Source organism: Eucyclogobius newberryi, unplaced genomic scaffold (assembly GCF_026437365.1).
Source record: "Eucyclogobius newberryi isolate DKJ021-1_F unplaced genomic scaffold, fEucNew1.0.hap1 SCAF_9, whole genome shotgun sequence".
Classification (NCBI taxonomy): Eukaryota; Metazoa; Chordata; class Actinopteri; order Gobiiformes; family Gobiidae; genus Eucyclogobius; species Eucyclogobius newberryi.
In genome coordinates, this window is record NW_027316532.1 from 8,316,821 (window position 1) to 8,341,516 (window position 24,696).

The following is a 24,696-nucleotide window of genomic DNA, read 5'->3' on the forward strand; positions in this document are numbered from 1 at the left end:
GGGTTGGCCTTGTGGTTTCGGAATAATGGGCGGGAGTTCAATCTGCGGAACGTTCTGGCGATCCAGTCACAGGGTTTGTGTCAGGCTGTGGTTGCTTACTTATGTAGCACAGGGCTGGGTAAACGTTTATAGAGGTGGGGGGTGTTGGAGACTGAGCCGAGGATGAGGAGCAAGAGGATGTTCTAACGCGCTTGGACTTCATGGGCCTAGAAACGCCAAAATGATGGAAGAAGGACTTCTAAAGGATAAAACGACAAAGACGTCCCATGACCTCATGGGCTTTGTAAAACAACAAAGACGTCCCATGATCTCATGGGCTTTGTACTTCCAAAGCACCGAACGTCAAAGAGGGCGAGGAAGGTGAAGAAGAGTCTCCCTGGAATAAAGCCGGTTGGTCTCTGACACAACAACTATTCTAGTCACAAAAACACATCATGACCTCATGGGCTTTGTAACGCCAAAGCGATGGGAGGAGTACTTTTACGGACTACGACAGAGTCTGAGGACTACGAAACGTCTGAGGAATAAAGTCTGGCGGTAATGCAACACTCGGATGCCAACCGCCATAAAACAACAACAACAACAACAACAATAGCAGACGTTGAGGATGTTTACAAGTACCTTGGAATACCACAGGAAAATGGCAACCTCGAAGAGATAACAAGGAACTTAGAAGCTTAGAGCTTTGAAAAAGGGGACAAGACCACCTGCGGAGGGTGAGAGGGGAATTTAGAAAATATATATATATATATATGTACTTTCTGTGTGACACTTCTTGCAGATGAGGTCAGACCAGGACACAAAGGAGCAGCTGTACTACACTTTAAAGGGCCCCGGCGCTGACGAGAGACCATTCCGCCGCTTTGTGGTGAAGGGCGATGGCATGGTGTATGTCACTGGGGCTTTGGACCGAGAGGAGCGCGAGAACTACACTGTGAGTAGTGGAGAGGATGCTACTTTGGAGAGGATACTACTTTTTTAAACCAAGGTTGATTATAGCCCATCAAAGCCACTGAGAATTAGTTTGGTTATTGTTGTGCAGACATAAAACAAAAAGTAAGCCTAGCTTTATCACCACAATATAGAAAACTGTCAAATAAAATAGAAAAATATAAATATCATAACATTTTGACAAAATGCAAAATTTACATTTTGAACTGAAATAATGACAGCTCACAAGTGCAAAACTAAGACCAAAAAAGAGCTATTATAAACGGGTAATAACAAAATGCTTTGCCTGGATTCTTCCACAGTATGGCATTAGGAGAGACTGAGAAGCGAGTTCACATACACTGTGTATGCTTTTTAAATGATGTTCTTTTAGTAATAAAAATCAATAGAAGGTATATACACAGATTCTAAAACGTGTTGTGTGCTGAAATAAGAGCAGTAATTACATCAAATTGACAATGGGAAAAGAGTGAATTTAGTGTTTTGAATACATCAACAATTTTGTCTCCAAATACACTCCACCAGCTTGACGCTTGAAGATGGCCTCAAGAGGATGATTATGGCCTCAAGCGTCAAGCAGCTGGGTCAAATTGAATGACATTCTCATATTTACAGGCCTTTTGCAGTCCAAACAAAATAAATCAACAATCGTAAGAATAATTATTTTCTAGAATAATTGTTAAGCAAAATAATCTTTATTTACTGCCCTAACGTTTAGGCTAATGATTTAATTCCAAGCAAAGCAATAATATCACCATGAAGACAAGTATAGGTTCCAGACTCCCAACAGGAAAGTTACACCGTGCATCTTTAAGGTATTGGTTCCCTTTAAATATAGAAATGGGCCATAATCTAAATAAGGACACATCCTGATAGTCAGCAGCAGTACAGCACATAACACCATTCCCATGTTATTTCTATGAGAGTTTCTGTGTTGAAGATATAGAGTTCCTTTTGTGGTAGTCCAGCTTGGGGCCATTTGTGAGGGTCGATTATCCTCTGTGTTGTTTTCATAGAGGTGTTGACCCAGGGGCATGTTGTAAATGCAGAGTGCTGCGGTCCCAATGTGATGGTTCATATCGCATCTGAACTCCTTTTGCTTTGTTCTGCAACAGTGACATGAATTTCTTTGTTGTTTTGAATTATGAAAAGGCACTGTCCTTTTAAAGATCTTTAACGACGTACATCTTCTACACTCCCTTATATGTTGAGTCTTTTCATTATACTCGTAAATGTGTGCAGTAGCATTCTTTACCATTATTTTTTATGGTAGAAGCGTCTATAGAAAGGGTGTTGAGTGTGTTGACGCTATAAGCTGTTATTAGGTGTAACTATTTGGGTTTTACTGCAGCTGACAGGAGTGGCACAGTTCCGTAACGGCTCTATTGCGGAGGGAGGGATCACGCTGAAGTTTGTGGTACAAGATGAGAACGACAACCCTCCGGTGTTCCCCAGCTCGCCTGTCCTCTCTGTGACGGAGAATAGCCCTCCAGGTCAGGATACACACACTAAGATCATTCAGAGAAAAGGCAATTGGCCATGTTGAAGAGGTCACACATACTGTTGCCTATCGCCACTGTTAGATAGTCATGAAAAACAGTGCATAAAACTGAAAAGGAAAAGGCAAGGCAAGGCAAGTTTATTTGTAGAGCACATTTCATACACAAGGCAATTCAAAGTGCTTCACACAGCAGGAAAAATGCATTAAAATCACAAAGAAATGACAGAAACAGAAATACAATAAAATCAACTAAATAAAAAATAAAAAAACACCTAGCCAAATCCAAATTTATCGGACCACATTGGCAAGCATTCTCCTTATGCAATCGTATCTAAATAGTACTTTTAGAATTGTAGAGAGTTTCTCTGAAGAAAGACTTTTTAATTTGAATACATTTAAAAGGTGCTATTTTTAAGCTAAAATTTAAAGGTGCAGGGTACTACCTCAAAATTGTCCCAGATACATCTTTTAGTATTTAAAATGTCAAAAATAAATAATAAATAATATTTAAAATAAAAAATAAAAAAGGGTAATGTGTAAATGATTTAAGACATAAAAGAGAAGAGTGCAAAGAAAAATCCTTTCAGTCATATGTGCAGCTAAACAAAACTGTTTTTAGCGTAGTTTTGAACATTGTCAGAGTAGAAGCCTGTCTCAAATCTTCAGGAAGACTGTTCCCCAAAAGGGTTGATACTTCAAGAAGACAGAAGTTATGGCCTTTTATCCTTCTCTACAGTGGCTGACACTTAAAAGCAACGAAACAACAAACATCAAACCTTTGTGCACATTTACATCTAGCAGTATGCAATGTAAACGTGACCTACTGGCAGATATTGGGGATGGTATTAGTCCTTTTGCAACAATGTACAGTATGTAATATTCCTCATAAAAATGTAATGAATCTGGATTTCTATATATAAATATCTATAAGAGCGAGCTATAGATAAATACATATACAGTAAATCTATATACAGTATGGCTTAGAGTCCTTTCAACTGACAACAATCAGTCAATTCAATTTTGTTTATTTATGCCGACAGAGACGATATTGAACTTTGTACTAGTTTTAGTTTCATGTGGAGAGGCTCTCTGCAAAGTAATATAATATCCAGAGGGACCAGCAGGTAGCAGACCAGACCCAGGAAAAACTTTTTATGGTAAATTAAAAACATATTGTGTTGTTACAGACACTCTGGTGGGCACATTTAAAGCCAACGACGCAGATAAAGATGGAACTTTGAACGCTAAGCTCTCCTACAGCCTCATCAAACAGGAGCCTGCAGAGACAAAATGTCTCTTTTACATCCACAAAGACTCTGGGACAATCCATGTCAAAGAAAACCTACTGGACAGAGAGGTACGCAGGTCTAAGCAGCAATCTTTATGATCATCATAATGCCTGTTGATATTTTTTTTATATTTTTTCAGAGGCAGAGCTTATACACTCTGTCCGTGAAGGCCGTGGACATGGATGGAGCTCCTAACGGCAAATCAGCCACAGGAACGGTCCAGGTCAGAGTCACTGACGCCAACGACAACGTCCCCACTCTCGAGAAGGACTCGGTATGGACTTTTGGCGATTTTAATGTTTTAATTTAGTTGTGCTTGCCTTTCACATAGAAACAAGAGAAACTTTTATACACGAAAACGCACATTACTTACATTAAGAAATAACAGTGTAAAGAATTTCATAAATGCATAACATAGGACTATATAGAACATGCTTTTCAGTCTTTCAGTCTATCTTTGACTTAAAAGTGCACTGTGTAACTTTTGTGGGGGTGTAATGTACAACAATATGACATTAAAGTAATTCATCTAGCATATTTGTTTCATGACATTTACAAAAACAGTTGTTCTCTTGACAGCTCTTCTGACCTGTAACTTGGCCGTGTGGCATCATCTCCTCGTCTCCATGGAGATAGATCAGGAAAAACCTGATATGAATGTATCTTTTGGCAGTATATGTTAAGCACCTTGTTATGCTTGATTCCAGTACTCTGCAAAACTCAAAGAGAATGAGGTGAACGTAGAGATTTTGAGGATCAAGGCTCTGGACAACGACGAGGAGTCGACTGCTAACTGGGTCGCTAAGTATGACATTGTCGCTGGAAATGAAGACGGAATCTTTAGCATCTCAACTGACCCCATTACCAATGAAGGAATCATCAAAGTGGAGAAGGTAGGGTACATTTATCAATCAATCAATCAATCAATCAATCAATCAATCAATCAAGAATTATTTATAAAACACTTTCCATACCCCCACACGCATCAGCCCACAGTCAACACAGTAACTTATACCTCCCATCCACACACAACACACACAAAATAATGACAGAGGCTGAGTTCCATCGCACCAGTTGAGAAAGCGCCATCAGAGGAGCTGTCTGCAAGGGCAGAGGGCGAAATGGGGAACGATAGAGAGGGGGAAGTGCTGCCCGGTGGTCGAGCAGTTAACAGTAAATTGTAAGAGTCGGGATTTGAACTCTCGACACTGCGGCCGGCTGCACCCGGAACCTGGGACCTCTGGGCAGTTCAAGCGAGAAATTTGATTCTATTGAACATCTTGTCTGTTTACCTTATCTTGGCAAACTTAAAAACGTATTCTTATGGGCTATGTAACCTGGAGTCTTCTTTTTCTCTACAGCCTGTGGACTTTGAACTAAACCCAGACATCAAGCTATTGGTAGCAGTAGCCAATGTTGCCCCAGCCCAAGGTGCAGGTCTTGGGGCGGGTGGAGGAGCAGGAGGAGCAGGAGGTGCAGGAGGAGGAGGAGGTGCAGGAGGAGCAGGAGGAGGAGGAGGTGCAGGAGGAGGAGGTGCAGGAGGAGCAGGAGGTGCAGGAGGAGGAGGAGGTGCAGGAGGAGGAGGAGGTGCAGGAGGAGGAGGAGGTGCAGGAGGAGGAGGAGGAGGTGCAGGAGGAGCAGGAGGAACAGGAGCTGCAGGAGGGGCAGGAGGTGCAGGAGGAGCAGGAGGAGGAGGAGGTGCAGGAGGAGCAGGAGGAACAGGAGCTGCAGGAGGGGCAGGAGGTGCAGGAGGAGCAGGAGGAGGAGGAGGTGCAGGAGGAGCAGGAGGTGCAGGAGGGGCAGGAGGAGCAGGAGGAACAGGAGTAGCAGGAAGTAAAGGTAAAGTGTACCCTGTGAACATCGGGGTAGAGAACGTGATCGAGGGAGCGACCTTCAAACCCAGGGTCATGCCAGTTCACGTCTCAGAGAACCCAGAGGAGGTGCCTGAAGATGGGGTCATCGCTGTGTACCGGGCCATAAGTGATGACACAGGAGAGCCAGCAGACAATGTCATGTAAGAACTAGATTTTACACAACCTGTCATTTTGTGTTAATGAATAAAAAACAGTTAAGTTTTCTAGGTTTTTGCTAAAACAGTGTTTTCTGGATTGATAGATGATGCATTGTTGTGACTTTTGAACATGCTTTTGGGCGTTTCCCATCATATAGCTTGAAATCATTTAGAAAACACACTGGACTTTCTGGACTTTAGTGCAACCAAAGACATTTGATCTGGGCTGCATGATTCCTTACTTGCTTTTTGTAAGTGTAAACAATGCAAAACAAACTTTTATGTTTTGTAATCCACTGGAAACAGTTCCAGTTTCTGGCCCAGTTGTTAACTGGAGCAGAGTCAAAACCAGTTTTTGAAACCAAGTGTCAGGCCCAGAATCAGCTTAGTGTAAAAGGCTGTACTAGAAACAGAAGCATTAGTGAATTAGATGGATAATCTCAGAATTATTTCCATGATTTATGGAGTAAAGTATTCATTCTGTATGCTATAAATGTGTTGCAATATATTTGCAGATATGCTAAAGTCTATGATCCAGCAAACCTGATCCTTATCGACCCAGACACCGCAGAGATTAAACTCCAGAAGACTCCAGACCGAGAGTCTCCCTTTTTGGTCAATGGGACGTACTATGCGAAAATACTCGCCATGACCAAGGGTAGGTGTAGAAGTTAAGCCTGTACATACAATACATTGTCAGTCTGAAGCTAGAGTGGATTGAACAGACTCATACCTTACTCAAGTGGAATTCAAAATTGTATGAATGAACAAATAAATATTATTCACCACATGCAACTTTTATAATCAGAGCAGTGGTCCTTGTAAACAGCGGTGTTGCTCCTTCCTTCATTTAGAGAGGCTAACATTCCTCATTGTGTCACAGATATGCCGTACACCACGTCCACCGGGACAATAGCCCTGCAGGTGGGGGACTTCAATGATAACTGCCCCACCCTTAACTCCACATTGGAATATATGTGTGAGGGGACCCATGTAGTCAACATCACAGGACAGGACAAGGACGAGCACCCCAATGGACCACCCTTCTCCTTCAGAGTACTGACAGAGAAGACTCAGGGGGAGTGGAAGGTCCAAACCATTGATGGTAAGCAGTGATTGAACAACTTATTTCACTGTAATTATTATTGTTGTATTTACTACAGCCACCACTACTACTATTTCTATTTCTAATACTGTTACTAAGATAACCAGCCACTACTACTGTTCAGTACAGCCACAATCCTGGTGGCCAGTTCAACTCTTCTGTCGTGTCCTTTGGTGTTTGACATTAGCCACGTTTCGACGGGTTCACTTTTAGACCCCTGAGAGCCACATTACAGAGTAAGACTTTAATTAAAGGAGTATTTAAAAGATTATTGAAGACATAACTGAATTTATTAAAAGAGTTTGTTAAAAGAGGGTTTGCTGCATGAATTGCTTTTATTAAAGCAACTGTTAAAAACATAATTTGGTCCATCTTTTAATAAAAGGTTTTAACAAAACAAAATATTATTTAATAAATAATTTAACAAATACTTTTAGTAAAAAAAGTTTTACTAGCATTTTTCAAAGTAGATTTAGGCTGTTTCTTGTTGTTTATGTCACTTCAGCCCAAACTGACAAAACCAAAAGTAGTTTCTTCTTTACTCCATGTTCTAGCCATGTCTCACATCACCACAGACTTGGAAATACTAAATATCTTTTTGTGAATTGCTACCTTAAAAAGTCTAATTTATACAATTCAGATTTTATTTATTACGAAAACCTTGGTCATGTTTGGGTGACGTGAGCTGCTCATGTAGCAGACCCCTGTGAGTCAGCCCCCTGCATGGAAATGCATTCCACCGTAAACAGAACTCTTCCAAGTGAAAAAGTGGAGCAGGGGCTTTAGATTTAGTGATACACTGTTTTGCTTTGGTTGTACAGGGACCCGGGCCTCTCTCCACTCCGCCTCTCCTTTCTGGATGGGAGAGGTTTACCAGATCTGGATAGAAGTTTTGGACCAGCAGGGCCTGTCCTGTCCAGAGCCTCAGACCCTGCAGGTGCATGTGTGCTTGTGTGAGGGCGTGGTCACCTGTGAACCAGCAGCTGAGACTGAAAGATTCTCACTGAAGGAGTCTGCGGCCCCATCGGCCACATTCGGAGCACTGGGGGCAGCGGTGATGCTCCCTGCAGTTCTGGCCCTGCTCGGCAAGTTCATTTACACAAAACGGATTCACAATTTCAATGTTCAGTTGTGTGACGTAAATGCTGAAGTTGTGTGCTCTCTTCTTGTGTGATGTAAATGTTATGTGCCGCAGTAGCTCTCTTCTTGTGTGATGTAAATGTTGTGTGCCGCAGTAGCTCTCTTCTTGTGTGATGTAAATGTTGTGTGCTGCAGTAGCTCTCTTCTTGTGTGATGTAAATGTTGTGTGCCGCAGTAGCTCTCTTCTTGTGTGATGTAAATGTTGTGTGCTGCAGTAGCTCTCTTCTTGTGTGATGTAAATGTTGTGTGCTGCAGTAGCTCTCTTCTTGTGTGATGTAAATGTTGTGTGCTGCAGTAGCTCTCTTCTTGTGTGATGTAAATGTTGTGTGCTGCAGTAGCTCTCTTCTTGTGTGATGTAAATGTTGTGTGCCGCAGTAGCTCTCTTCTTGTGTGATGTAAATGTTGTGTGCCGCAGTAGCTCTCTTCTTGTGTGATGTAAATGTTGTGTGCAGCAGTAGCTCTCTTCTTGTGTGATGTAAATGTTATGTGCAGCAGTAGCTCTCTTCTTGTGTGATGTAAATGTTGTGTGCCGCAGTAGCTCTCTTCTTGTGTGATGTAAATGTTGTGTGCAGCAGTAGCTCTCTTCTTGTGTGATGTAAATGTTATGTGCAGCAGTAGCTCTCTTCTTGTGTGATGTAAATGTTGTGTGCTGCAGTAGCTCTCTTCTTGTGTGATGTAAATGTTGTGTGCCGCAGTAGCTCTCTTCTTGTGTGATGTAAATGTTGTGTGCTGCAGTAGCTCTCTTCTTGTGTGATGTAAATGTTGTGTGCCGCAGTAGCTCTCTTCTTGTGTGATGTAAATGTTGTGTGCCGCAGTAGCTCTCTTCTTGTGTGATGTAAATGTTGTGTGCAGCAGTAGCTCTCTTCTTGTGTGATGTAAATGTTATGTGCAGCAGTAGCTCTCTTCTTGTGTGATGTAAATGTTGTGTGCTGCAGTAGCTCTCTTCTTGTGTGATGTAAATGTTGTGTGCCGCAGTAGCTCTCTTCTTGTGTGATGTAAATGTTATGTGCAGCAGTAGCTCTCTTCTTGTGTGATGTAAATGTTGTGTGCTGCAGTAGCTCTCTTCTTGTGTGATGTAAATGTTGTGTGCCGCAGTAGCTCTCTTCTTGTGTGATGTAAATGTTGTGTGCCGCAGTAGCTCTCTTCTTGTGTGATGTAAATGTTGTGTGCCGCAGTAGCTCTCTTCTTGTGTGATGTAAATGTTGTGTGCTGCAGTAGCTCTCTTCTTGTGTGATGTAAATGTTGTGTGCAGCAGTAGCTCTCTTCTTGTGTGATGTAAATGTTGTGTGCAGCAGTAGCTCTCTTCTTGTGTGATGTAAATGTTATGTGCAGCAGTAGCTCTCTTCTTGTGTGATGTAAATGTTGTGTGCTGCAGTTTCCGTCTTCCTGATCACCTCCAAATCGGGACAAAGGGCTAAAGCTTTTTTTGAAATTCCCTTTTCCACGGAAGATCATTTGATGATCTACCACACTGAGGGCCAAGGAGAAATTACGGTAACGATATTACTACTACTACTACTACTACTACTACTACTGCTACTACTACTACTGCTACTGGTGCTACTACTACTGCTACTGGTGCTACTACTACTGCTACTGGTGCTACTAATAGAGGTTATGCACTGACACAAATGTCTTATACATATTGGACTGTAGAAGCTCTTTAATATTTTAGTTATGTTTTTGTTTACAGGACATTTCATAACTCACTGTTGACACTCATAGTTTTGCTGCTAAAATTCCAAATGGTGTGATGTCATCTGTAAAACCTCTTTACGCTCTACTAATAATACTACTAAAGATTTTAGCATTATGGTTGTGACAATATTCTTAATTCACACCATGTTGTTTCACACTGTACTATGTAGAATAACTGTATGTTTCTCTTTGTGTCCTGCAGGATGTTCCTATTCTAAGCTCTTCAGTCTCTGCAGCACCGGTTGTTCAAAAGTCTGCCCGCACAACCACTCAGGGCAACGTAACATGCAGCTACAGCTCCCACTACAACTCCCAGTACAACAGCACTGAGACTGACTTTGAAACACAGGGAAGGTCTGACGCCAGGAAACGGACTGCGGTAAAAGAAAGTCACAAAGAAGCGACTCATCTGATGGAGGCTCGTTTTCGGGTCGACCAAATGGAGGGCCTCACACTCCCAGATGAGTTTATCCATGGATACTATTCCCAGGTTGGTCTTGTTTGTTTAGCTACTGTTTTTACCTCTGGCTCTATTGTATATAAACACCTATACAATACAGCAATACATATAATAAACCTATTTTTAATAGAAATGTATCAGTGTAAAAAGGAAATGTCTTTCCTTTAGCAAGAGGCCAACCAAAACTTATTAGCCGATGCTGGAGATTAAGGCTGAAAACTGATGCACTAAAAATAGCAAATATCGGCTTATATCGACACAGACACATTATTGCATAAACTGCAGTGTTCAATAGTCTTTCATCACTTACATAGAGTTTAATAATAATAATTAATTACATTTTGATAGCACTGTATCTACAGTTTACGTTACATTATCCATTCACTCCACATCTGGTGGTGGTAAGCTGTTATTGTAGCCACAGCTGCCCTGTGGCAGTCTGCACCATCGGCCCCTCTGACTACCACCATGAAGTGTCTGGCACTGACAGTATGCACTGGAATCAAACCTCCGACCTTGGCTCATGAACGCACTAACCACTTAACTATTCGTCTTGTTTTGCTTCTCTACAGAAGGCGAGTCACATTGCTCTTAAGGACAGCACACCTGACAAAACGTTAGTGTTTGAGTTTGAAGGTCAGGGGTCACCGGCGGGGTCAGTGAGCCCCTGCGACTCCCTGGATTCCCATGATGACCTACAGTTTCTAAACGACTCAGACCTCAAGTTTAAGAAATTAGCTGAAATCTGCACTCCTCCCACTCCACCAAGTCCTCCCACTCCTCCCACTCCACCAAGTCCTCCCACTCCACCAAGTCCTCCCACATCACCGTCGACTAAACCTTCAATCCATTCGCCCATTATGTCCGTTGCGCCGACCTTTTCTACCTCCAGAAATATGCTCCTACAAACTAAAACTGAGCTGAACTTGCAATCAAAACTATCAAGCATTCCTCCACAGAGCTCCAAACAAGCATTGGCAAATCAAAATCTGTCTGTAAACATCAAGCCTAAAATAGTCAGCAAAAATGTTCTCCCGGGCCCGCCAGCTGTAGTCAACACAAATACTTTTCAGTCACAAAGTGCAGCTCTACCGCCTCCTCTAGGTCAGCATGTGTTATTTCAGCAGCCTCAACAGCCAATCTACTACATAACCTCCCCTGTACTTCCACCCACGCAATACCAGTATATGCTCCAACCCCAAGTCCCCAATCAAATATTCTTCCCTGGAAACCAAACACCCAACTTACACAGTCTAGTCCTGGTTCAAACCGGGACCTCACAGCCAGTTGTACATGTGGGCAATCCTACCAGGAAAATGGGTAATAACAGAAGGAGATTTGGTAGTTTTGATTTGGGAAATACGCTTGACATGGAGCAAGGCGCTTGCAGAGCGATGGGGAGAGACAGGCATAGAAGGTCTGAGGGAAGTGTGAACTTGGAGGCCTTCTCCAACGTTATACTGGCAAATGACGAAAAAGCAGCTACGATCTCCAAAGCAGTGCACGGCGAGAGGAAACGTCAAAGAAGGAATTCTCACTTGTGATGACTTGATTGATGTGCCCATGGGGTGGTTTGTGGCAAGAAGAAGTCGCGGACACGGACTCTGTACCCTCAAAGTTAGTTTATTACAGAAATCGCCTCAGATCACAGGACAGAAAACAGCCTGGGCCTCCAGATGATCAGAAGAACCCCGTCTCTGGGCGTACCTCACCTTTTATATGTCTACTTACACAAAGACCTCTAAATAATAACTTGACAGTTATGATATCATCCATGTACAAACGGTTTAGCCAATAAGAGAACAAGATGTAAAGAATATCCATATTTGGGTAGAACCAGAGTTAAGTTACAGAAATGAGATCACACGTATGTATAGATGTTCAAACATATATTTCCTTCCTCGGCTTATCGCTTCGCCTGTTGCTCGTTCTAGTCATAAATTAACACAGGCGCCGCTGTCACACTACAGACTGTAAAATAGTTAAACAAACCGAGGGGGATACAGAGAACAAAATGTACGAGGTCAGATACTTCACACTCTGACGTGGAAGAGAGCGTAAAGAAGGCTACAGACATAACAGCCTGATCCTGCAAACGCTAGACCACTTTCAAGCTAAATATGGGGATCCAATGCAGTAATATTTATTATTTGTTAAAAATCTTAATATCTTCTCATCTGTCAAAGTAGATTTAGGCCTCAAATGCAATAATGGGCAAAAAAGACAGATGTGTGTGTTCTGCATCTAATTATTGTGCATTTTAATCTCCAAGAATCTGAAAGTGAGGAATACCTTTGGACCCGTTCAAACCGTTTAAAATGTTCATGCTTTTAAATCCTAGATGAAGGTACAGCACTATTAATAGTAAAAAGTATTTCACACAGATTTTGGGAACTGTTAAAGTGTTAAATGAAGTGATTGTGCTGATCGTTGGTGAACAGTTGCAATTCCAATCAATTTCCTAATTTTTCTAGGGATTTCTATTATTATTTTTGCTCGTAGTGAACTCAAAACCTTTAGGCAGGATTTCACAACTAACCTGTCAACAATAACCCCTCAAACAATGTGAAAAGTACAACAACCTGCTCTTAAATATACCTAACTTAAAGTTAAAGGTTTCCACTGTAAAAATTACAGTTAAAAGTTCAGATATGTACAATGTTACTTGCACTTTACTTTCCACCACTGAATGCAATACAGTAAGAGATCAAATGCAAGTCAATAACTTATTTTCACCATGCAAAAGTAAAGTGTAAATAATGCAATGCAAGTGTAAATAAATAAATAAATGTATATAAAAGCAAATTCAAGTCTTACTACTTCCAGGACAAATCCAAGAAGAACAACATTAGTAAATTCTGGAGACTTTCTACTGAAATAAGATGAGGACAGTTAAAGGTGGCGGACTCTAGAGGGTGCTGTTGCTTCGACAAACTATATCCTCAGTTTTTAATGTATTTATAAGACAGGTATTATTTTTTACTTATGGTTTTTGCATTCATATTTAAGTGTACATTGATCTTGATTAATTTAATAACCCTTTTTCAATTCAACTCAACTTTTTTTGTATTGTATTTGTTTAATACATTTTTATGTAAAATTGTTTTATGTGGGTTATTTTTTTAAATAGATGGAGATAAATCTTGGTTTCCAATGATTGACGATACAACTTCAATACTACTACAGTACTACTTCTGTTGCTTTGTGTTTGTCAGATGTTTGTGTAAGTAGCTTATTTTTGAGCCATCTTGTAAGATCTCTTATTTAGTAACAATACTGCTAATGGCCTGTACTTTTAAAATGTTGAATTGAATAAACTGAAAGTAGTGCTTTTTTTTTTATATAAATGTTAATAAAATAAAAACAATATTTGTCCTCTTTTCCTGCCCTGTTCATTGCTTTAGCCAGACATGCTGGTGTTGCTGGTTAAACTTAAGTAGTACTTTTGTACTTCATTACTTTGCACCACTGCAAAAATGCAAGAAAATAACAACTTACGTATACAGAAAAGTAATAGTAAACTAGGTATACATACAGCTACTAGATATACAACTAAACGACCTACGACCCTTTAACTCTCTGTGTCAGGAGACTTGCATATAACTTAAGAGTACTTTTTGTTGTTCCATTGAAAGTAACTTCGACTTATGTCCATTTACAAACTTACCGCGTGCCCTCTCGATTTCACGGTGAAAATAGCAGCCGCAGTGGCTTAGCGTCGTTACGAGATCAAACCGGGTCAGAGTGGTGCAGTTCGGTGGATCCAGCTCCCAGACGAGCGCCTTTCTAATCCAGCCTGATTTCCCCCAAGGCAGCGCGGCCTTGGAACCAGCTGCCTCTCAATTAAACTCAAAGTCTGTCAATCAATTATCCCATTAGTGTAAAAGTTTACTCCAGAACTCAACACTGTTCCTTACGGGGGCCGCTCATAACAAGGCGCTTTGGGGGTCTCGCAGTAAACCCCAGTCCAATCTATTATTCTTTTGAGCCAACACGCGTTAACTTAACAAGACTCGGGTCATCATCTGCCATTCTCTTTCTTTCTAGAGTCAAAGCAACGTTATTGAATTAATCCACACGCAACACCAGACAACAAACGGAGAAAAAAATTATAAATTGAGGTTTTGAAGACAAGAAACAGCGGCGAAACTTCTTTAATGCGTTGTGATAAACAAACAAAAGCTAGCGTGTCTCGAGTGTGCAGCGTTATAATCAGTCTACGGAACCCGCCCTGGGTCTTTTTGAATGTTTTTTTGTAGTTTGTTATCAACGCCATTCAGCCCCCAAAGTGAGGCAGAAAGAACATGTAAGAACATTCACAAACGCGTCTTGTATCTTGCTTTAACGTGTTTACGAAAAGATAAATTCCCAAACTCCAAGGCCAACGTTGTCCAAAAAAACAATTCACTAAAAAGAAGATAAACAATACTGCAACGCTAAACTTTCAGCGCTAAGATAATTGGATGCGTAAAACAATTGGCACATTTTCGAGACATGACGCACGACACAAAGTTGTTTATTTCATTGCCTCAACATGAAATTGCTGTTAAATGGCTTTGACCCTGCAGCACACCAAAGATTATGTTACAGAGGGTGCTTTTTGAATCCCTACAGGGCTACCCTAAGTTTATGTTCTCAAACAGTGAAGATTAGGAGTAAGAAAGGTTTTTTGTTATCAGATCTTGCCTACTACTGGAACTAAAGCGCACTCCTGTATAACAAAGTATTCACTCATTAAATATGTAACTATAGCTGTCTTTTTCTCCCCAATCAGTCACAATACGTGGATTGACCTGAACCATATCATGTGTTTCTGTTGTTAGCATGATGGGAATCTGCACTTGAAACATTAGCCTCAGCACTGACCTACAGAATGGCCTGTTATTTCATTTCTATGATGTCAGTGATCATTTCTGAGGATAAAGATCTTTTATAAGGACACGCTTTGGCTCCACGCCTCATCACACGCCTGACTCATAACTGCAGAAGAACCACTATGAGATCTGCTTAGCCCGTAGAAATTACATCCACATCAAAGCAGCGACTTAAAAGTGCAAGTTTAGACAAATTAATATTTGATAAAACCCCAGCTCTGCATAAGCACACAGGCGAAGAGCGCAGAGTGATAATCTCTTAAGAATATTAAAGGCCCTAATGTGCCATATTTACTGATATTAAGATTAAAACAGCATATAATATGCGTTTAAAAATCGTTTTGCATATCAAAATACAATTTGTGAGCAGTGATTTAATGATAGTTAATAAGGCTGACAGAGCGGGGCTTCCTCTGCCCCTGTGTGGCCATGTGGTGTAACTGCAGGGACGGAGCACAAGGCAAAAGCGGCACTCAAAATGATTTCTCACCAAAACCATTGTGGATTACTTCAGGTGACAAATTAATTTCTTATTATCATTATCAGACAATGCAAAATGTATTCAGTCACACTTTCCATATTCAGAACATAAGAACAACAAGTAAAAGTCTTAAGCACAAACTAAATATATTCACACAACCTGCCATAGATTGTAATTAATTGCTTTGAAAAAATAACTCACTCTTTACTGTACATCCCAATATTACACTTTTTCTGCAACTTCTTTTTTTCTGACACTGGACATGTCTTTCATCTCCAGCTCATGCATTATTAACAAATTAATTCAACATATTAATAAAATATAACTCTGCAAATTTCCAACCCCAAACCTCCTGACTGATGGGCTGGATACAAATGTGCTCCAGCTTTGAGGGTGTTTCTCTGCTCAACTGGAAACCCAAAAAGTTGAACTAGGAAAGTAAATCAATTCATGTTCATGTACTCCATCAATACATACGTGCAATTACCTCAAAAAAGCTCATGGTTTTTTGCTTTCCTTGTTTGTTTCATAACGGCACTGAGTTTGATACTTACATGAAGTTTATGCACCAATGAATAATACAAACGGATGAAGTGAAAGTCCTGTTTGGGTCTGACATGGCCTTGGATTTAAGTCTGAAGCAGCAGCAGCATCATTAGCACCTCACAAGGTTCTACAGCCCTTCAGTCCAGACATTCTGAGCTAGATTTATTTTATGGACAGCTTTATCTCTTGTGGTGGTGCTCTTTTTTACTAATTTCCTCATTTTAAGTTTATTTATTTAACATGTATTTAACCCAGAGATTCAGAATCCTTTATAAAGGGGAATCCTGACATGCAGAGGAAACTCTACTGTTCATGTTTAGAAAAAATACCAAACAAATACAAACTCTGACCTGTAGCACGGTTTTGTAGCTCTCTCACCTCACAGCAAGAAGGTTGCAGGTTCAAGTCCCTGTGCAGTTTGCATTTTCTCTCCGTGTCGGTGTGGGTTTCCTCTGGGCTCTCCGGTTTTCCTCATCAATCCAAAACATGTACAACAGGTAAAATCCTATTGGATATGGGCGTTGCATTGTGGCACGCACTGCTCCTGACAGGTTGTCATGGCTGCATTGACGGTTGGGTCAAATGCAGAGGACAAATGTCTTGACAGAACCTGAAGGCTAATCTGATCTATCTAACTCGGCACAGAAAGGCCTCACCGTGTTCCGCAAACATCAGTTTACACTATGAAACTGGAGCAGCTTTTGGCTGTGCTCCACTCACATATGTATGTTCAGAAACTAGATGTTTGTACCCTTCAAACGGTGTATTACACAAGCACTTTGGACAAAATATGCTCTTTTAATAGATGTTTTAATTTGGATGAAAGACGTGACATGGACACACAGGAGGTGGTGAGTTACATTACATATAACCCTAGCCCATACATTAGAGATAGGCAACATTAAAGATGCTATTGCTTTGCCCGGAATGTTCCATAATATGGCATTATACTTATTTTATGTTGCAGTATGGATGCTATGCCATAATATATGTCCTGTAGGTGGCGCTTTAAACTATAAAAATGCCCCCTCTCTTTCCCCCCTCCTGCTCCAGATAGTTTTAACTGCAGTAAAATCATATCTTCTGTGTCACTAATGCTGGAGTTATGTTAGTACTCACTGCTCTGTGACTCTAGAGATGTGCATTTGTAATATTGGACTCAAATGAAAGGTTTAAACGACAAAACTAAGAATTACAAACTGAAACGCCATGGTGGCACTTCGCTTTCCCTTCAGAGCAAGAAGGTCCTGGGATCGATTCGAGTCAGATTCAGTCTGAGTGTAGTTTGCATGTTCTCTGTGTGTCTGCGTAGGATACTCTGGTTTCCCCTTCCACTGAAAACATGTACAATAGGCCCCTCCCCTGAAAAAGAGACATCTGGATGGGGCTTAATAACATCAGCCTGCCCTGGGACGATAGTAGGAATTAGTTTGAGCTACAACCGGGTACAAAGCATCGCTCCTGTTTAATGTGTACAGTGCACTGTCCCTGTCCCAAACAAATAAACTATACATTGTGTAACTTATACTTTGCCTGTCCCTGATTGTAACAAAAAATTTATTGTGGTCCCAAACGGCGCTGTTGTTTTTATTTTTTACAGCTCTAATGCTCATGCTAAACTTATTACACGATTGCATTTATTCACTTTCAGGTATTTGTTGAGCAAAAAAATCCATCGATGGTCTTGAAAAATAGCAACAAAAGCAGATTACAGACTCCACCAAAAAAGTTACATAGTGCACCCTCAATGTAGTAAAACATAGAAAAATCCATACTATCAAGTTATACTGACAGAGAATGTTGTTTTTAGATGTGGATAAAAGTATTTGTACACATGTATTTTTGAAACTTGATTCTTATACAATTCCCTTCCACTGTTTTGACATTACACGAACACAACCTTAACCTCTCTATGTTTTTCTACGGGCTCGCTTTGTTAACCATCTCCTTTATAATGATGTAGTTTTCTGTGATGTTTCCGTACCATGGCTGGAGGCATGCAGTTTAGTCAGCAGCCTGCAAGATCAAGACACAAAAAGGAGCGATCCAGTAAAAAAAAGCACCAAAATGACTAGAAGTTACCCCAAGGTAGGAAATAAATTGCAGACGATAACTAGCAGAGTAAAGCACAAACAGAATAATAAATGCTTGGGAGATTTGCGCTCTCATTTGCCGAAGCTAAATCAAACTTTGGGGCCCGCACAGTTGGCAGGCCATTAAAAGAATTATTTCAAGTGCGGGGAGGAGAAAAAGCGTGTCAATTTCTATAACTCAACATAATGCGGATTGCCTTGTGTTTTCTGCCATCTGGGTAGCGAGGATCAAAGTGCACAAATAACTATAAATGACTTGGAAATAGAACGGATTGTTATTGGAAAAGAAGCGTAGCAGTTAGCACCAAACAGTGGAGTAGATTAAACTAAATATTAATGCGCAAATATTTATGTCTTACAGTTTCTCAATGTATTCTCATAAATGATTAATAATGCACACATTCAATAATTTAGCCTAAATAAATAAGTCATATTTTGTCCGTTTGCTACACTTATTTGAAAAAACGTATTTGGAAAGCTCTTGTGTTTATAATAGCCATCAGTGGAGCAGTGTAAAACCAAACATTTACATATTCTATCAATATTTTAGGTGTTTATAAGGATTATGATTGCAGAAGCCAAGCGCACAATGCACCAGATAAACCCTGCTATGAATAAATATTAATAGGTGGGGATTGGCCTATAATAAATGATTCAAATGTTTGCATGCCGGAACAATAGGGCAGCCCGTAATGTAGAGCTCGGATTATGCTGCCATGAATGTCGTCATGCTTCAGACATTCGGACCATCAACACAGCACTCCACAGGGCTGTGTACTTTCCCCCCTGCTCTTCTGCCCGTACAACTGCTGCGCCTCCATCTAATGCTCAAGTTTCATCGAGCATCTTTTTTTTCTCATCGAGTGTCACTCAAAACTTCAAGTGGGAGTCCACCATTAGCTCCTTCATCAGTCAGGCCCAGCTGAGGATGTACTTCTTGCAGTTATTGAGGAACATCAAGCATCACCGTGTGGTACCTCCAGACCCTGCACGTCTCTAGGATTCGGGAGCGAGTTAGTCGGATCACAGCGAACCCTGCTCACTACTCTTCTTCAAAAACATGATCTATTTGTATTGCTAGTTTTGCACTGTTCATAAATATTAAACAAAATGAACACAAACCTCCTGTTGTCTTGTGACCAGCCTGAGGCACACCTGTGCAATATTCTGCCGTCTCAACAGCATCTTGACATGCCACACCTGTGAGGTGGGATGGATCATCCCGGCAGAGGAGAAGTGCTCACTAACACAGGTTTGTGAACACTGATAGAGAGAGGTCTTTTGTGTGTACATGTTTTATATCTTTGAGTTTAGCTAATAGTTAATTAACAAATAATGAGGTGAGCATGTGGCCCATACAGTCCTGAACTTCCCTTTAAATATACTTATTGCAGCAAGGATACGTGTGGATGACCACTCCATTTATACACAATATCTCCCTATAACCTTTTCTGTTTTACATATTCATTTAAAACTTTATTATCAATACATTTTTTTAACATTTACTTAGTGTTATAACTTTACATTCTTACTTTGGAGCTGATTGACTCAGGGTCAGTAAAAGGCTTAAGCTCATTTTCTACACATACTGTTCTTTAATTAGTACTCGGATGGAAGTTATAATTCATGCATTTGTGTCTTCACGTTTAGACTACTGTAATAGCTTGTTTTCCTGTCTAAACAAGAAGGAACTCTCTCGTCTGCAGCTGGTCCAGAACTCTGCAGCGAGGATCTTAACCCGCACAAATAGAAGGGCCCACATTTCACCCATTCTAAAAGCCCTTCACTGGCTGCCGGTCTCCTACCGGATACAATTTAAAATTCTTGTTTTAACTTTTAGAGCTTTAAATGGTCAGGTCCCATCGTACATCAGCTGATAAAACCGTACGCTCCCTCTCGCTCACTAAGGTCCTTGGATCAGAAACTGTTGTTGGTTCCTCGCACCCGTTTTCGGACCAGAGGAGACAGATCCTTCCAGGCTGTTGCCCCCAGACTCTGGAACGATCTTCCGTTCTCCCTACGGTCACTGGACTCAGTTACTGGTTTTAAGGGTCAGCTTAAAACCTTTTTATTTAGTCAAGCTTTTTAAATGCACTTGTTTTACGGACTGATTTTACTGTATATTGTTGTATATGTATTGCTCACTGTAAGTTTTTTGTGTTTTTATTGTTTATTCTGTGTTTTGTGAAGCACTTTGTGACCTCTGTCTGTGAAAGGTGCTATCTAAATAAAATTTACTTACTTACTTACTTATTTTAAAGGCAACTGCCCATTTGTAGTCAATAGGTGTTTGTAAATGAGGGAAGCTGCATTAATAAATAAAATGCATAACGACATATCTGACGCCAGCGACATGTCCGTGAGAAGAAGGGAGAAAGACTGTGAACGCTGTCAGAAATATCAACAAGAAATTAATGAGCTGAAAACACGGATATTTGTTTTGGAATCTGAAAAAGTTCTTCACGATACCATTTCTGTGTCAACCGACGGTAAGAAGAGCACACTTTTTACAAGAAAAACTGCTACTTTCAACCTAAACCGCAGTGACTCTGTGTCGTTTCCAAAACTGTCTAAAAACCAGAAAGACCAGGCTGTTTCTTGGAACAAACTTGGAGCAAAGCCTAAACGATACAAAGATAACGTGAAGTCGCCTAAAATACAGCTCACCAACAGATTTTTACCACTTTCAGAGATGGAATTAAATGAAAAAAGGAAAGATGACGTGGCCAAAATACAGCGAGGAGGATCTGTGCCAGGAGCCAAGGTCACAAAGATTGTTTTAGTTGGGGACGGCGCGATAAGTCACGTGACGCATGAAAAGATAAACACACATTCTTTTCCAAGCGCCACTGTTTCTGAGATAACGTCACTCCTTCCAAATATTATGGCTAAGCATGGAGGAGCTAAACAGCTGATTGTGCACGTGGGTGCAGTGGACATGCGGCGGGAACAGACTGAAGTTTTGAAAAAAGACTTCTTGAAGTTATTCGACGTGCTTGATAAAATGGAAATCAAAACATTCATAAGTGGACCTCTTCCAAACATCGACAAGAGGATAAACAAGTTTAGCCGGCTTCTTCAGCTGAACACATGGCTGTCCAAAGAGTGTCCCCCTAGAGGACTACACTATATTGAGAACTTCTATCTATTCTGGAAACGAGAGGACCTGTTTAAGAGAAATGGCCCCCACCTATGCAGAGGTGGAGTGAGGGTGCTGACAGAGAACCTGCTCCACGCTCTGAGGCATTGGACTGGGCCTGGACAGGGTCCTGAGCAGATAGTTAGAGAAGAGAGGAATGAGAGAAGTGTCTAGTGTTTTGAATGTTCTGGACACCATCGCCCCTATAAAGGCTAAAATGGTTAAAAATAAGCAGAAGGCGCCGTGGAGAAATGATGATTCGGTCAGGGCACAGAAAAGGGAGTGCCGCAGGGCCGAACGGAAATGGCGCAAGTCAAAGCTCCAGGTTCAAAAAGAGATTTACAAAGAAAAGCTGAACATGTACAACCTAATCTTATGTAGAACTAGGGAAAGATATTTTTCTGAAATAATTGGAAGCTGCAGTAACAACTCGCGTGTCCTGTTTGCCACAGTAAACAGATTAACAAACCCTCCAGCTCAGCTGCCGTTAGAACTCATTTCCACATCCAAGTGTAATGAGTTTGCATTATTCTTTAATGACAAAGTTCAGGGCATTAAAAATGCTATAAATCCCACAATGCAAAAAAATTACCCTAAAACCACCAAGACACTTAGAGCTAACTCACTTTGCACCAGTAACTGACAAAACTGTCCATGAGATCATCACCAGTCTGAGTTCATCTACATGCTGCCTTGATGTGTTACCCACCAGATTTCTAAAGTCTGTGCTGAACAGTTTGTTAGCACCATTCACTCACATAGTTAACATGTCGCTTCAATCTGGAACATTCCCAATGTCTTTGAAAACTGCGGTCATAAAGCCTCTCCTAAAGAAGAGCAGTCTTGATGCCGCAGTACTGAGTCATTACCGGCCCATCTCTAATCTACCATTTTGGGGCAAAGTCCTTGAAAAGGTTGTTTACCAACAGCTCACAGATTTCCTCTTAATAAACAACTCATTTGATGTTTTTCAGTCAGGTTTTAGACCTCATCACAGCACTGAGACTGCTCTTGTCAAGGTGACAAATGACATCCGCCTGAACACTGACACGGGCAAAGCCTCAGTCTTAATTCTGTTAGATCTGAGTGCTGCTTTTGACACTGTCGATCATGGGATCCTCTTACAGAGACTAGAGGACTGGGTGGGCATCACTGGCCCTGCCCTAAACTGGTTAAGGTCCTATCTGGAAGACAGGAAGTACTTTATTGAAATTGGTAGCTGTGTCTCAGACCACATGACCCTGACCTGTGGAGTGCCCCAAGGGTCAGTCCTGGGTCCCCTTCTGTTCAACCTCTACATGCTGCCGTTAGGTCAGTTGATACGCAGTGAAAATGTGTCCTATCACAATTATGCAGACGACACTCAGATCTATGTTTCACTATCGGCAGGTGACTATGGACCAGTAGATTCACTCTGTCACTGCATCCAACAGATCAGTTTGTGGATGCAAAACAACTTTCTCCAGCTGAACTCAGACAAGACTGAAATAATCGTTTTTGGCCCACAGAAACAAAGAGAAAGTGTTAGCGGTCACCTCCAGAGTCTCGCTCTAAAACCTACAAACCAAGTTAGAAATCTGGGGGTGATAATGGACTCAGACTTGAACTTTAATAGCCACGTCAAATCAATAGCCACGTCAAAAACATCAGCAGCTTTTTACCATCTAAAAAACATTGCCAAAATCAAAAATATACTGTCAAAACCAGATTTAGAGAGACTTATCCATGCGTTTGTCTCCAGTAGATTAGACTACTGTAACGGCCTGCTCACTGGTCTCTCCAAACGAGCTGTAAAACAGCTGCAGTACATCCAGAACGCTGCTGCTCGGGTCCTGACTAGAACCAGGAAGTATGATCACATTAGTCCTGTTCTCAGGTCTCTGCACTGGCTCCCTGTGGCTCAGAGAATAGACTTTAAAGCAGCTCTGCTTGTGTACAAGTCTCTCCATGGCCTAGCACCAAAGTACATCTTGGATATGTTAGTGCCATATGAACCATCTCGGACTCTGAGGACCTCAGGGACCGGCCTCCTGCAGGTGCCAGAGTCAGGACAAAACATGGGGAATCTGCGTTTCAGTTTTATGCAGCTAAAATCTGGAACATTCTTCCTGAAGATGTGAGACAGGCTTCTACTCTGACAATGTTCAAATCTAAGCTAAAAACAGTTTTGTTTAGCTGCGCATATGACTGAAAGGATTTTTTCTTTGCACTCTTCTCTTTTGTTTGTGATTTTATTAGTTTAGAAAATCAGCTGGATTGATATTTTTAATTTAGTTAATTTTTATTGTATTTCTGTAATTTCTTTGTGATTTGAATGCATTTTTCCTGCTGTGTGAAGCACTTTGAATTGCCTTGTGTATGAAATGTGCTCTACAAATAAACTTGCCTTGCCTTGCCTTAATCCCTGCTTCATTGGCTCATTAGGTTGTATTTTAGCCTTAAACATTAGGATTCCTGGGTTACAACTGTGCTAAAATGAGTGCTGTTTTATGTCTATATCGTCTTAAGCATCTCTGACAGTAGCATATCCCTGTTAGCAGCCAGAGAGTGGAGGTTTTGTCCAAATCAAAGCGCCGGCCTCTATAATGGTGCATTGCTCCCTGCAGGTGCCTAACATGGGGATTATAGGTGGCTATAGGAAAAGTCAGCGGTAGCTTAGCAGCCTTGTGTCGGCCTTGCAGCTTTAGTTTACTGCTGAGACCAAAGGAGTCAACCATTCGACTAAATAAATCAAAAGTCTGAGGCATGTTATCCACAAATTGATTATATGTCACTTTACAAGGTCAAATATTTTAACCAAGATGCCTGGAGTCCCTGAAGGCGCGGCGCAGCGAGCAGCAAGAGAGAGTGCCGGCCGCTGCCTGCTTACACAGCTGTAAATGAACCCACCTGGGACTACTTAACTGGGAGTACTCTGGCCCGAATTAGCGCCTCAGCTGAGCGGCGGCGGGAGACATGAGATATTTTAGTAATCAGGTAGATCTGGAGGAGAACAAGAGACAGCAGGACGCGGGGAAAGGAAGCTAACAGTTGTTTTATAAGAAGACGAAAATAACAGCAGAAACAAGAAAGTATTAGAGAGTTTAATCTCATTTTTGGATATTAAATGTAAGGTGTATCTGTAAAAACGCAGTTAAGTTATACTTCTTCGTATAAACATTTGTTTTAGTGTGAAATACAGTCAGCTTAGGATATTTAGTGCTCTTGCCACTGCACACTTCCTTTTAGTCGACTAATCCCTTCATTTTCAACCAGTGTGCCAGGAAACGCAGTGCGCCTTGAAGTGTTGCCAGGTGTGCCCTGAAATATTTGAGCTGACAGTTTCAAACATGGATTTAATTGAATAATTCATCATTTTGGAGCGTCCGGTAACATACTTCAGTATCAAAACAGAAAACAGAAACCAAA

At 41.1% G+C, this 24,696-nt stretch overlaps 1 protein-coding gene across 1 annotated transcript; it reads left to right on the forward strand.

The window, feature by feature from the left end:
- Positions 1 to 776: 776 nt before the first annotated feature.
- On the forward strand, positions 777 to 13,437 carry LOC140354250 (desmoglein-2-like protein). The gene is made up of 13 exons (XM_072439199.1): positions 777 to 934; positions 2,303 to 2,444; positions 3,640 to 3,809; positions 3,881 to 4,015; positions 4,449 to 4,634; positions 5,103 to 5,210; positions 5,379 to 5,755; positions 6,268 to 6,410; positions 6,636 to 6,857; positions 7,679 to 7,942; positions 9,373 to 9,491; positions 9,898 to 10,185; positions 10,728 to 13,437. The coding sequence occupies exons 1-13, from the start codon at positions 782 to 784 to the stop codon at positions 11,697 to 11,699; spliced, it is 3,279 nt and encodes a 1,092-aa protein (XP_072295300.1). The 5' UTR covers positions 777 to 781; the 3' UTR covers positions 11,700 to 13,437.
- The last annotated feature ends 11,259 nt before the right edge of the window (positions 13,438 to 24,696 follow it).

What these genes read in the sequence shown, in the direction of transcription:
- LOC140354250 (XM_072439199.1), top strand. Translation starts at nt 782, where the DNA reads ATGAGGTCAGACCAGGACACAAAGGAGCAGCTGTACTACACTTTAAAG. An exon ending in GAATCATCAAAGTGGAGAAG is followed by an intron (nt 4,635 to 5,102) that starts GTAGGGTACATT and finishes TTTTCTCTACAG; the next exon opens with CCTGTGGACTTTGAACTAAA. An exon ending in AATACTCGCCATGACCAAGG is followed by an intron (nt 6,411 to 6,635) that starts GTAGGTGTAGAA and finishes ATTGTGTCACAG; the next exon opens with ATATGCCGTACACCACGTCC.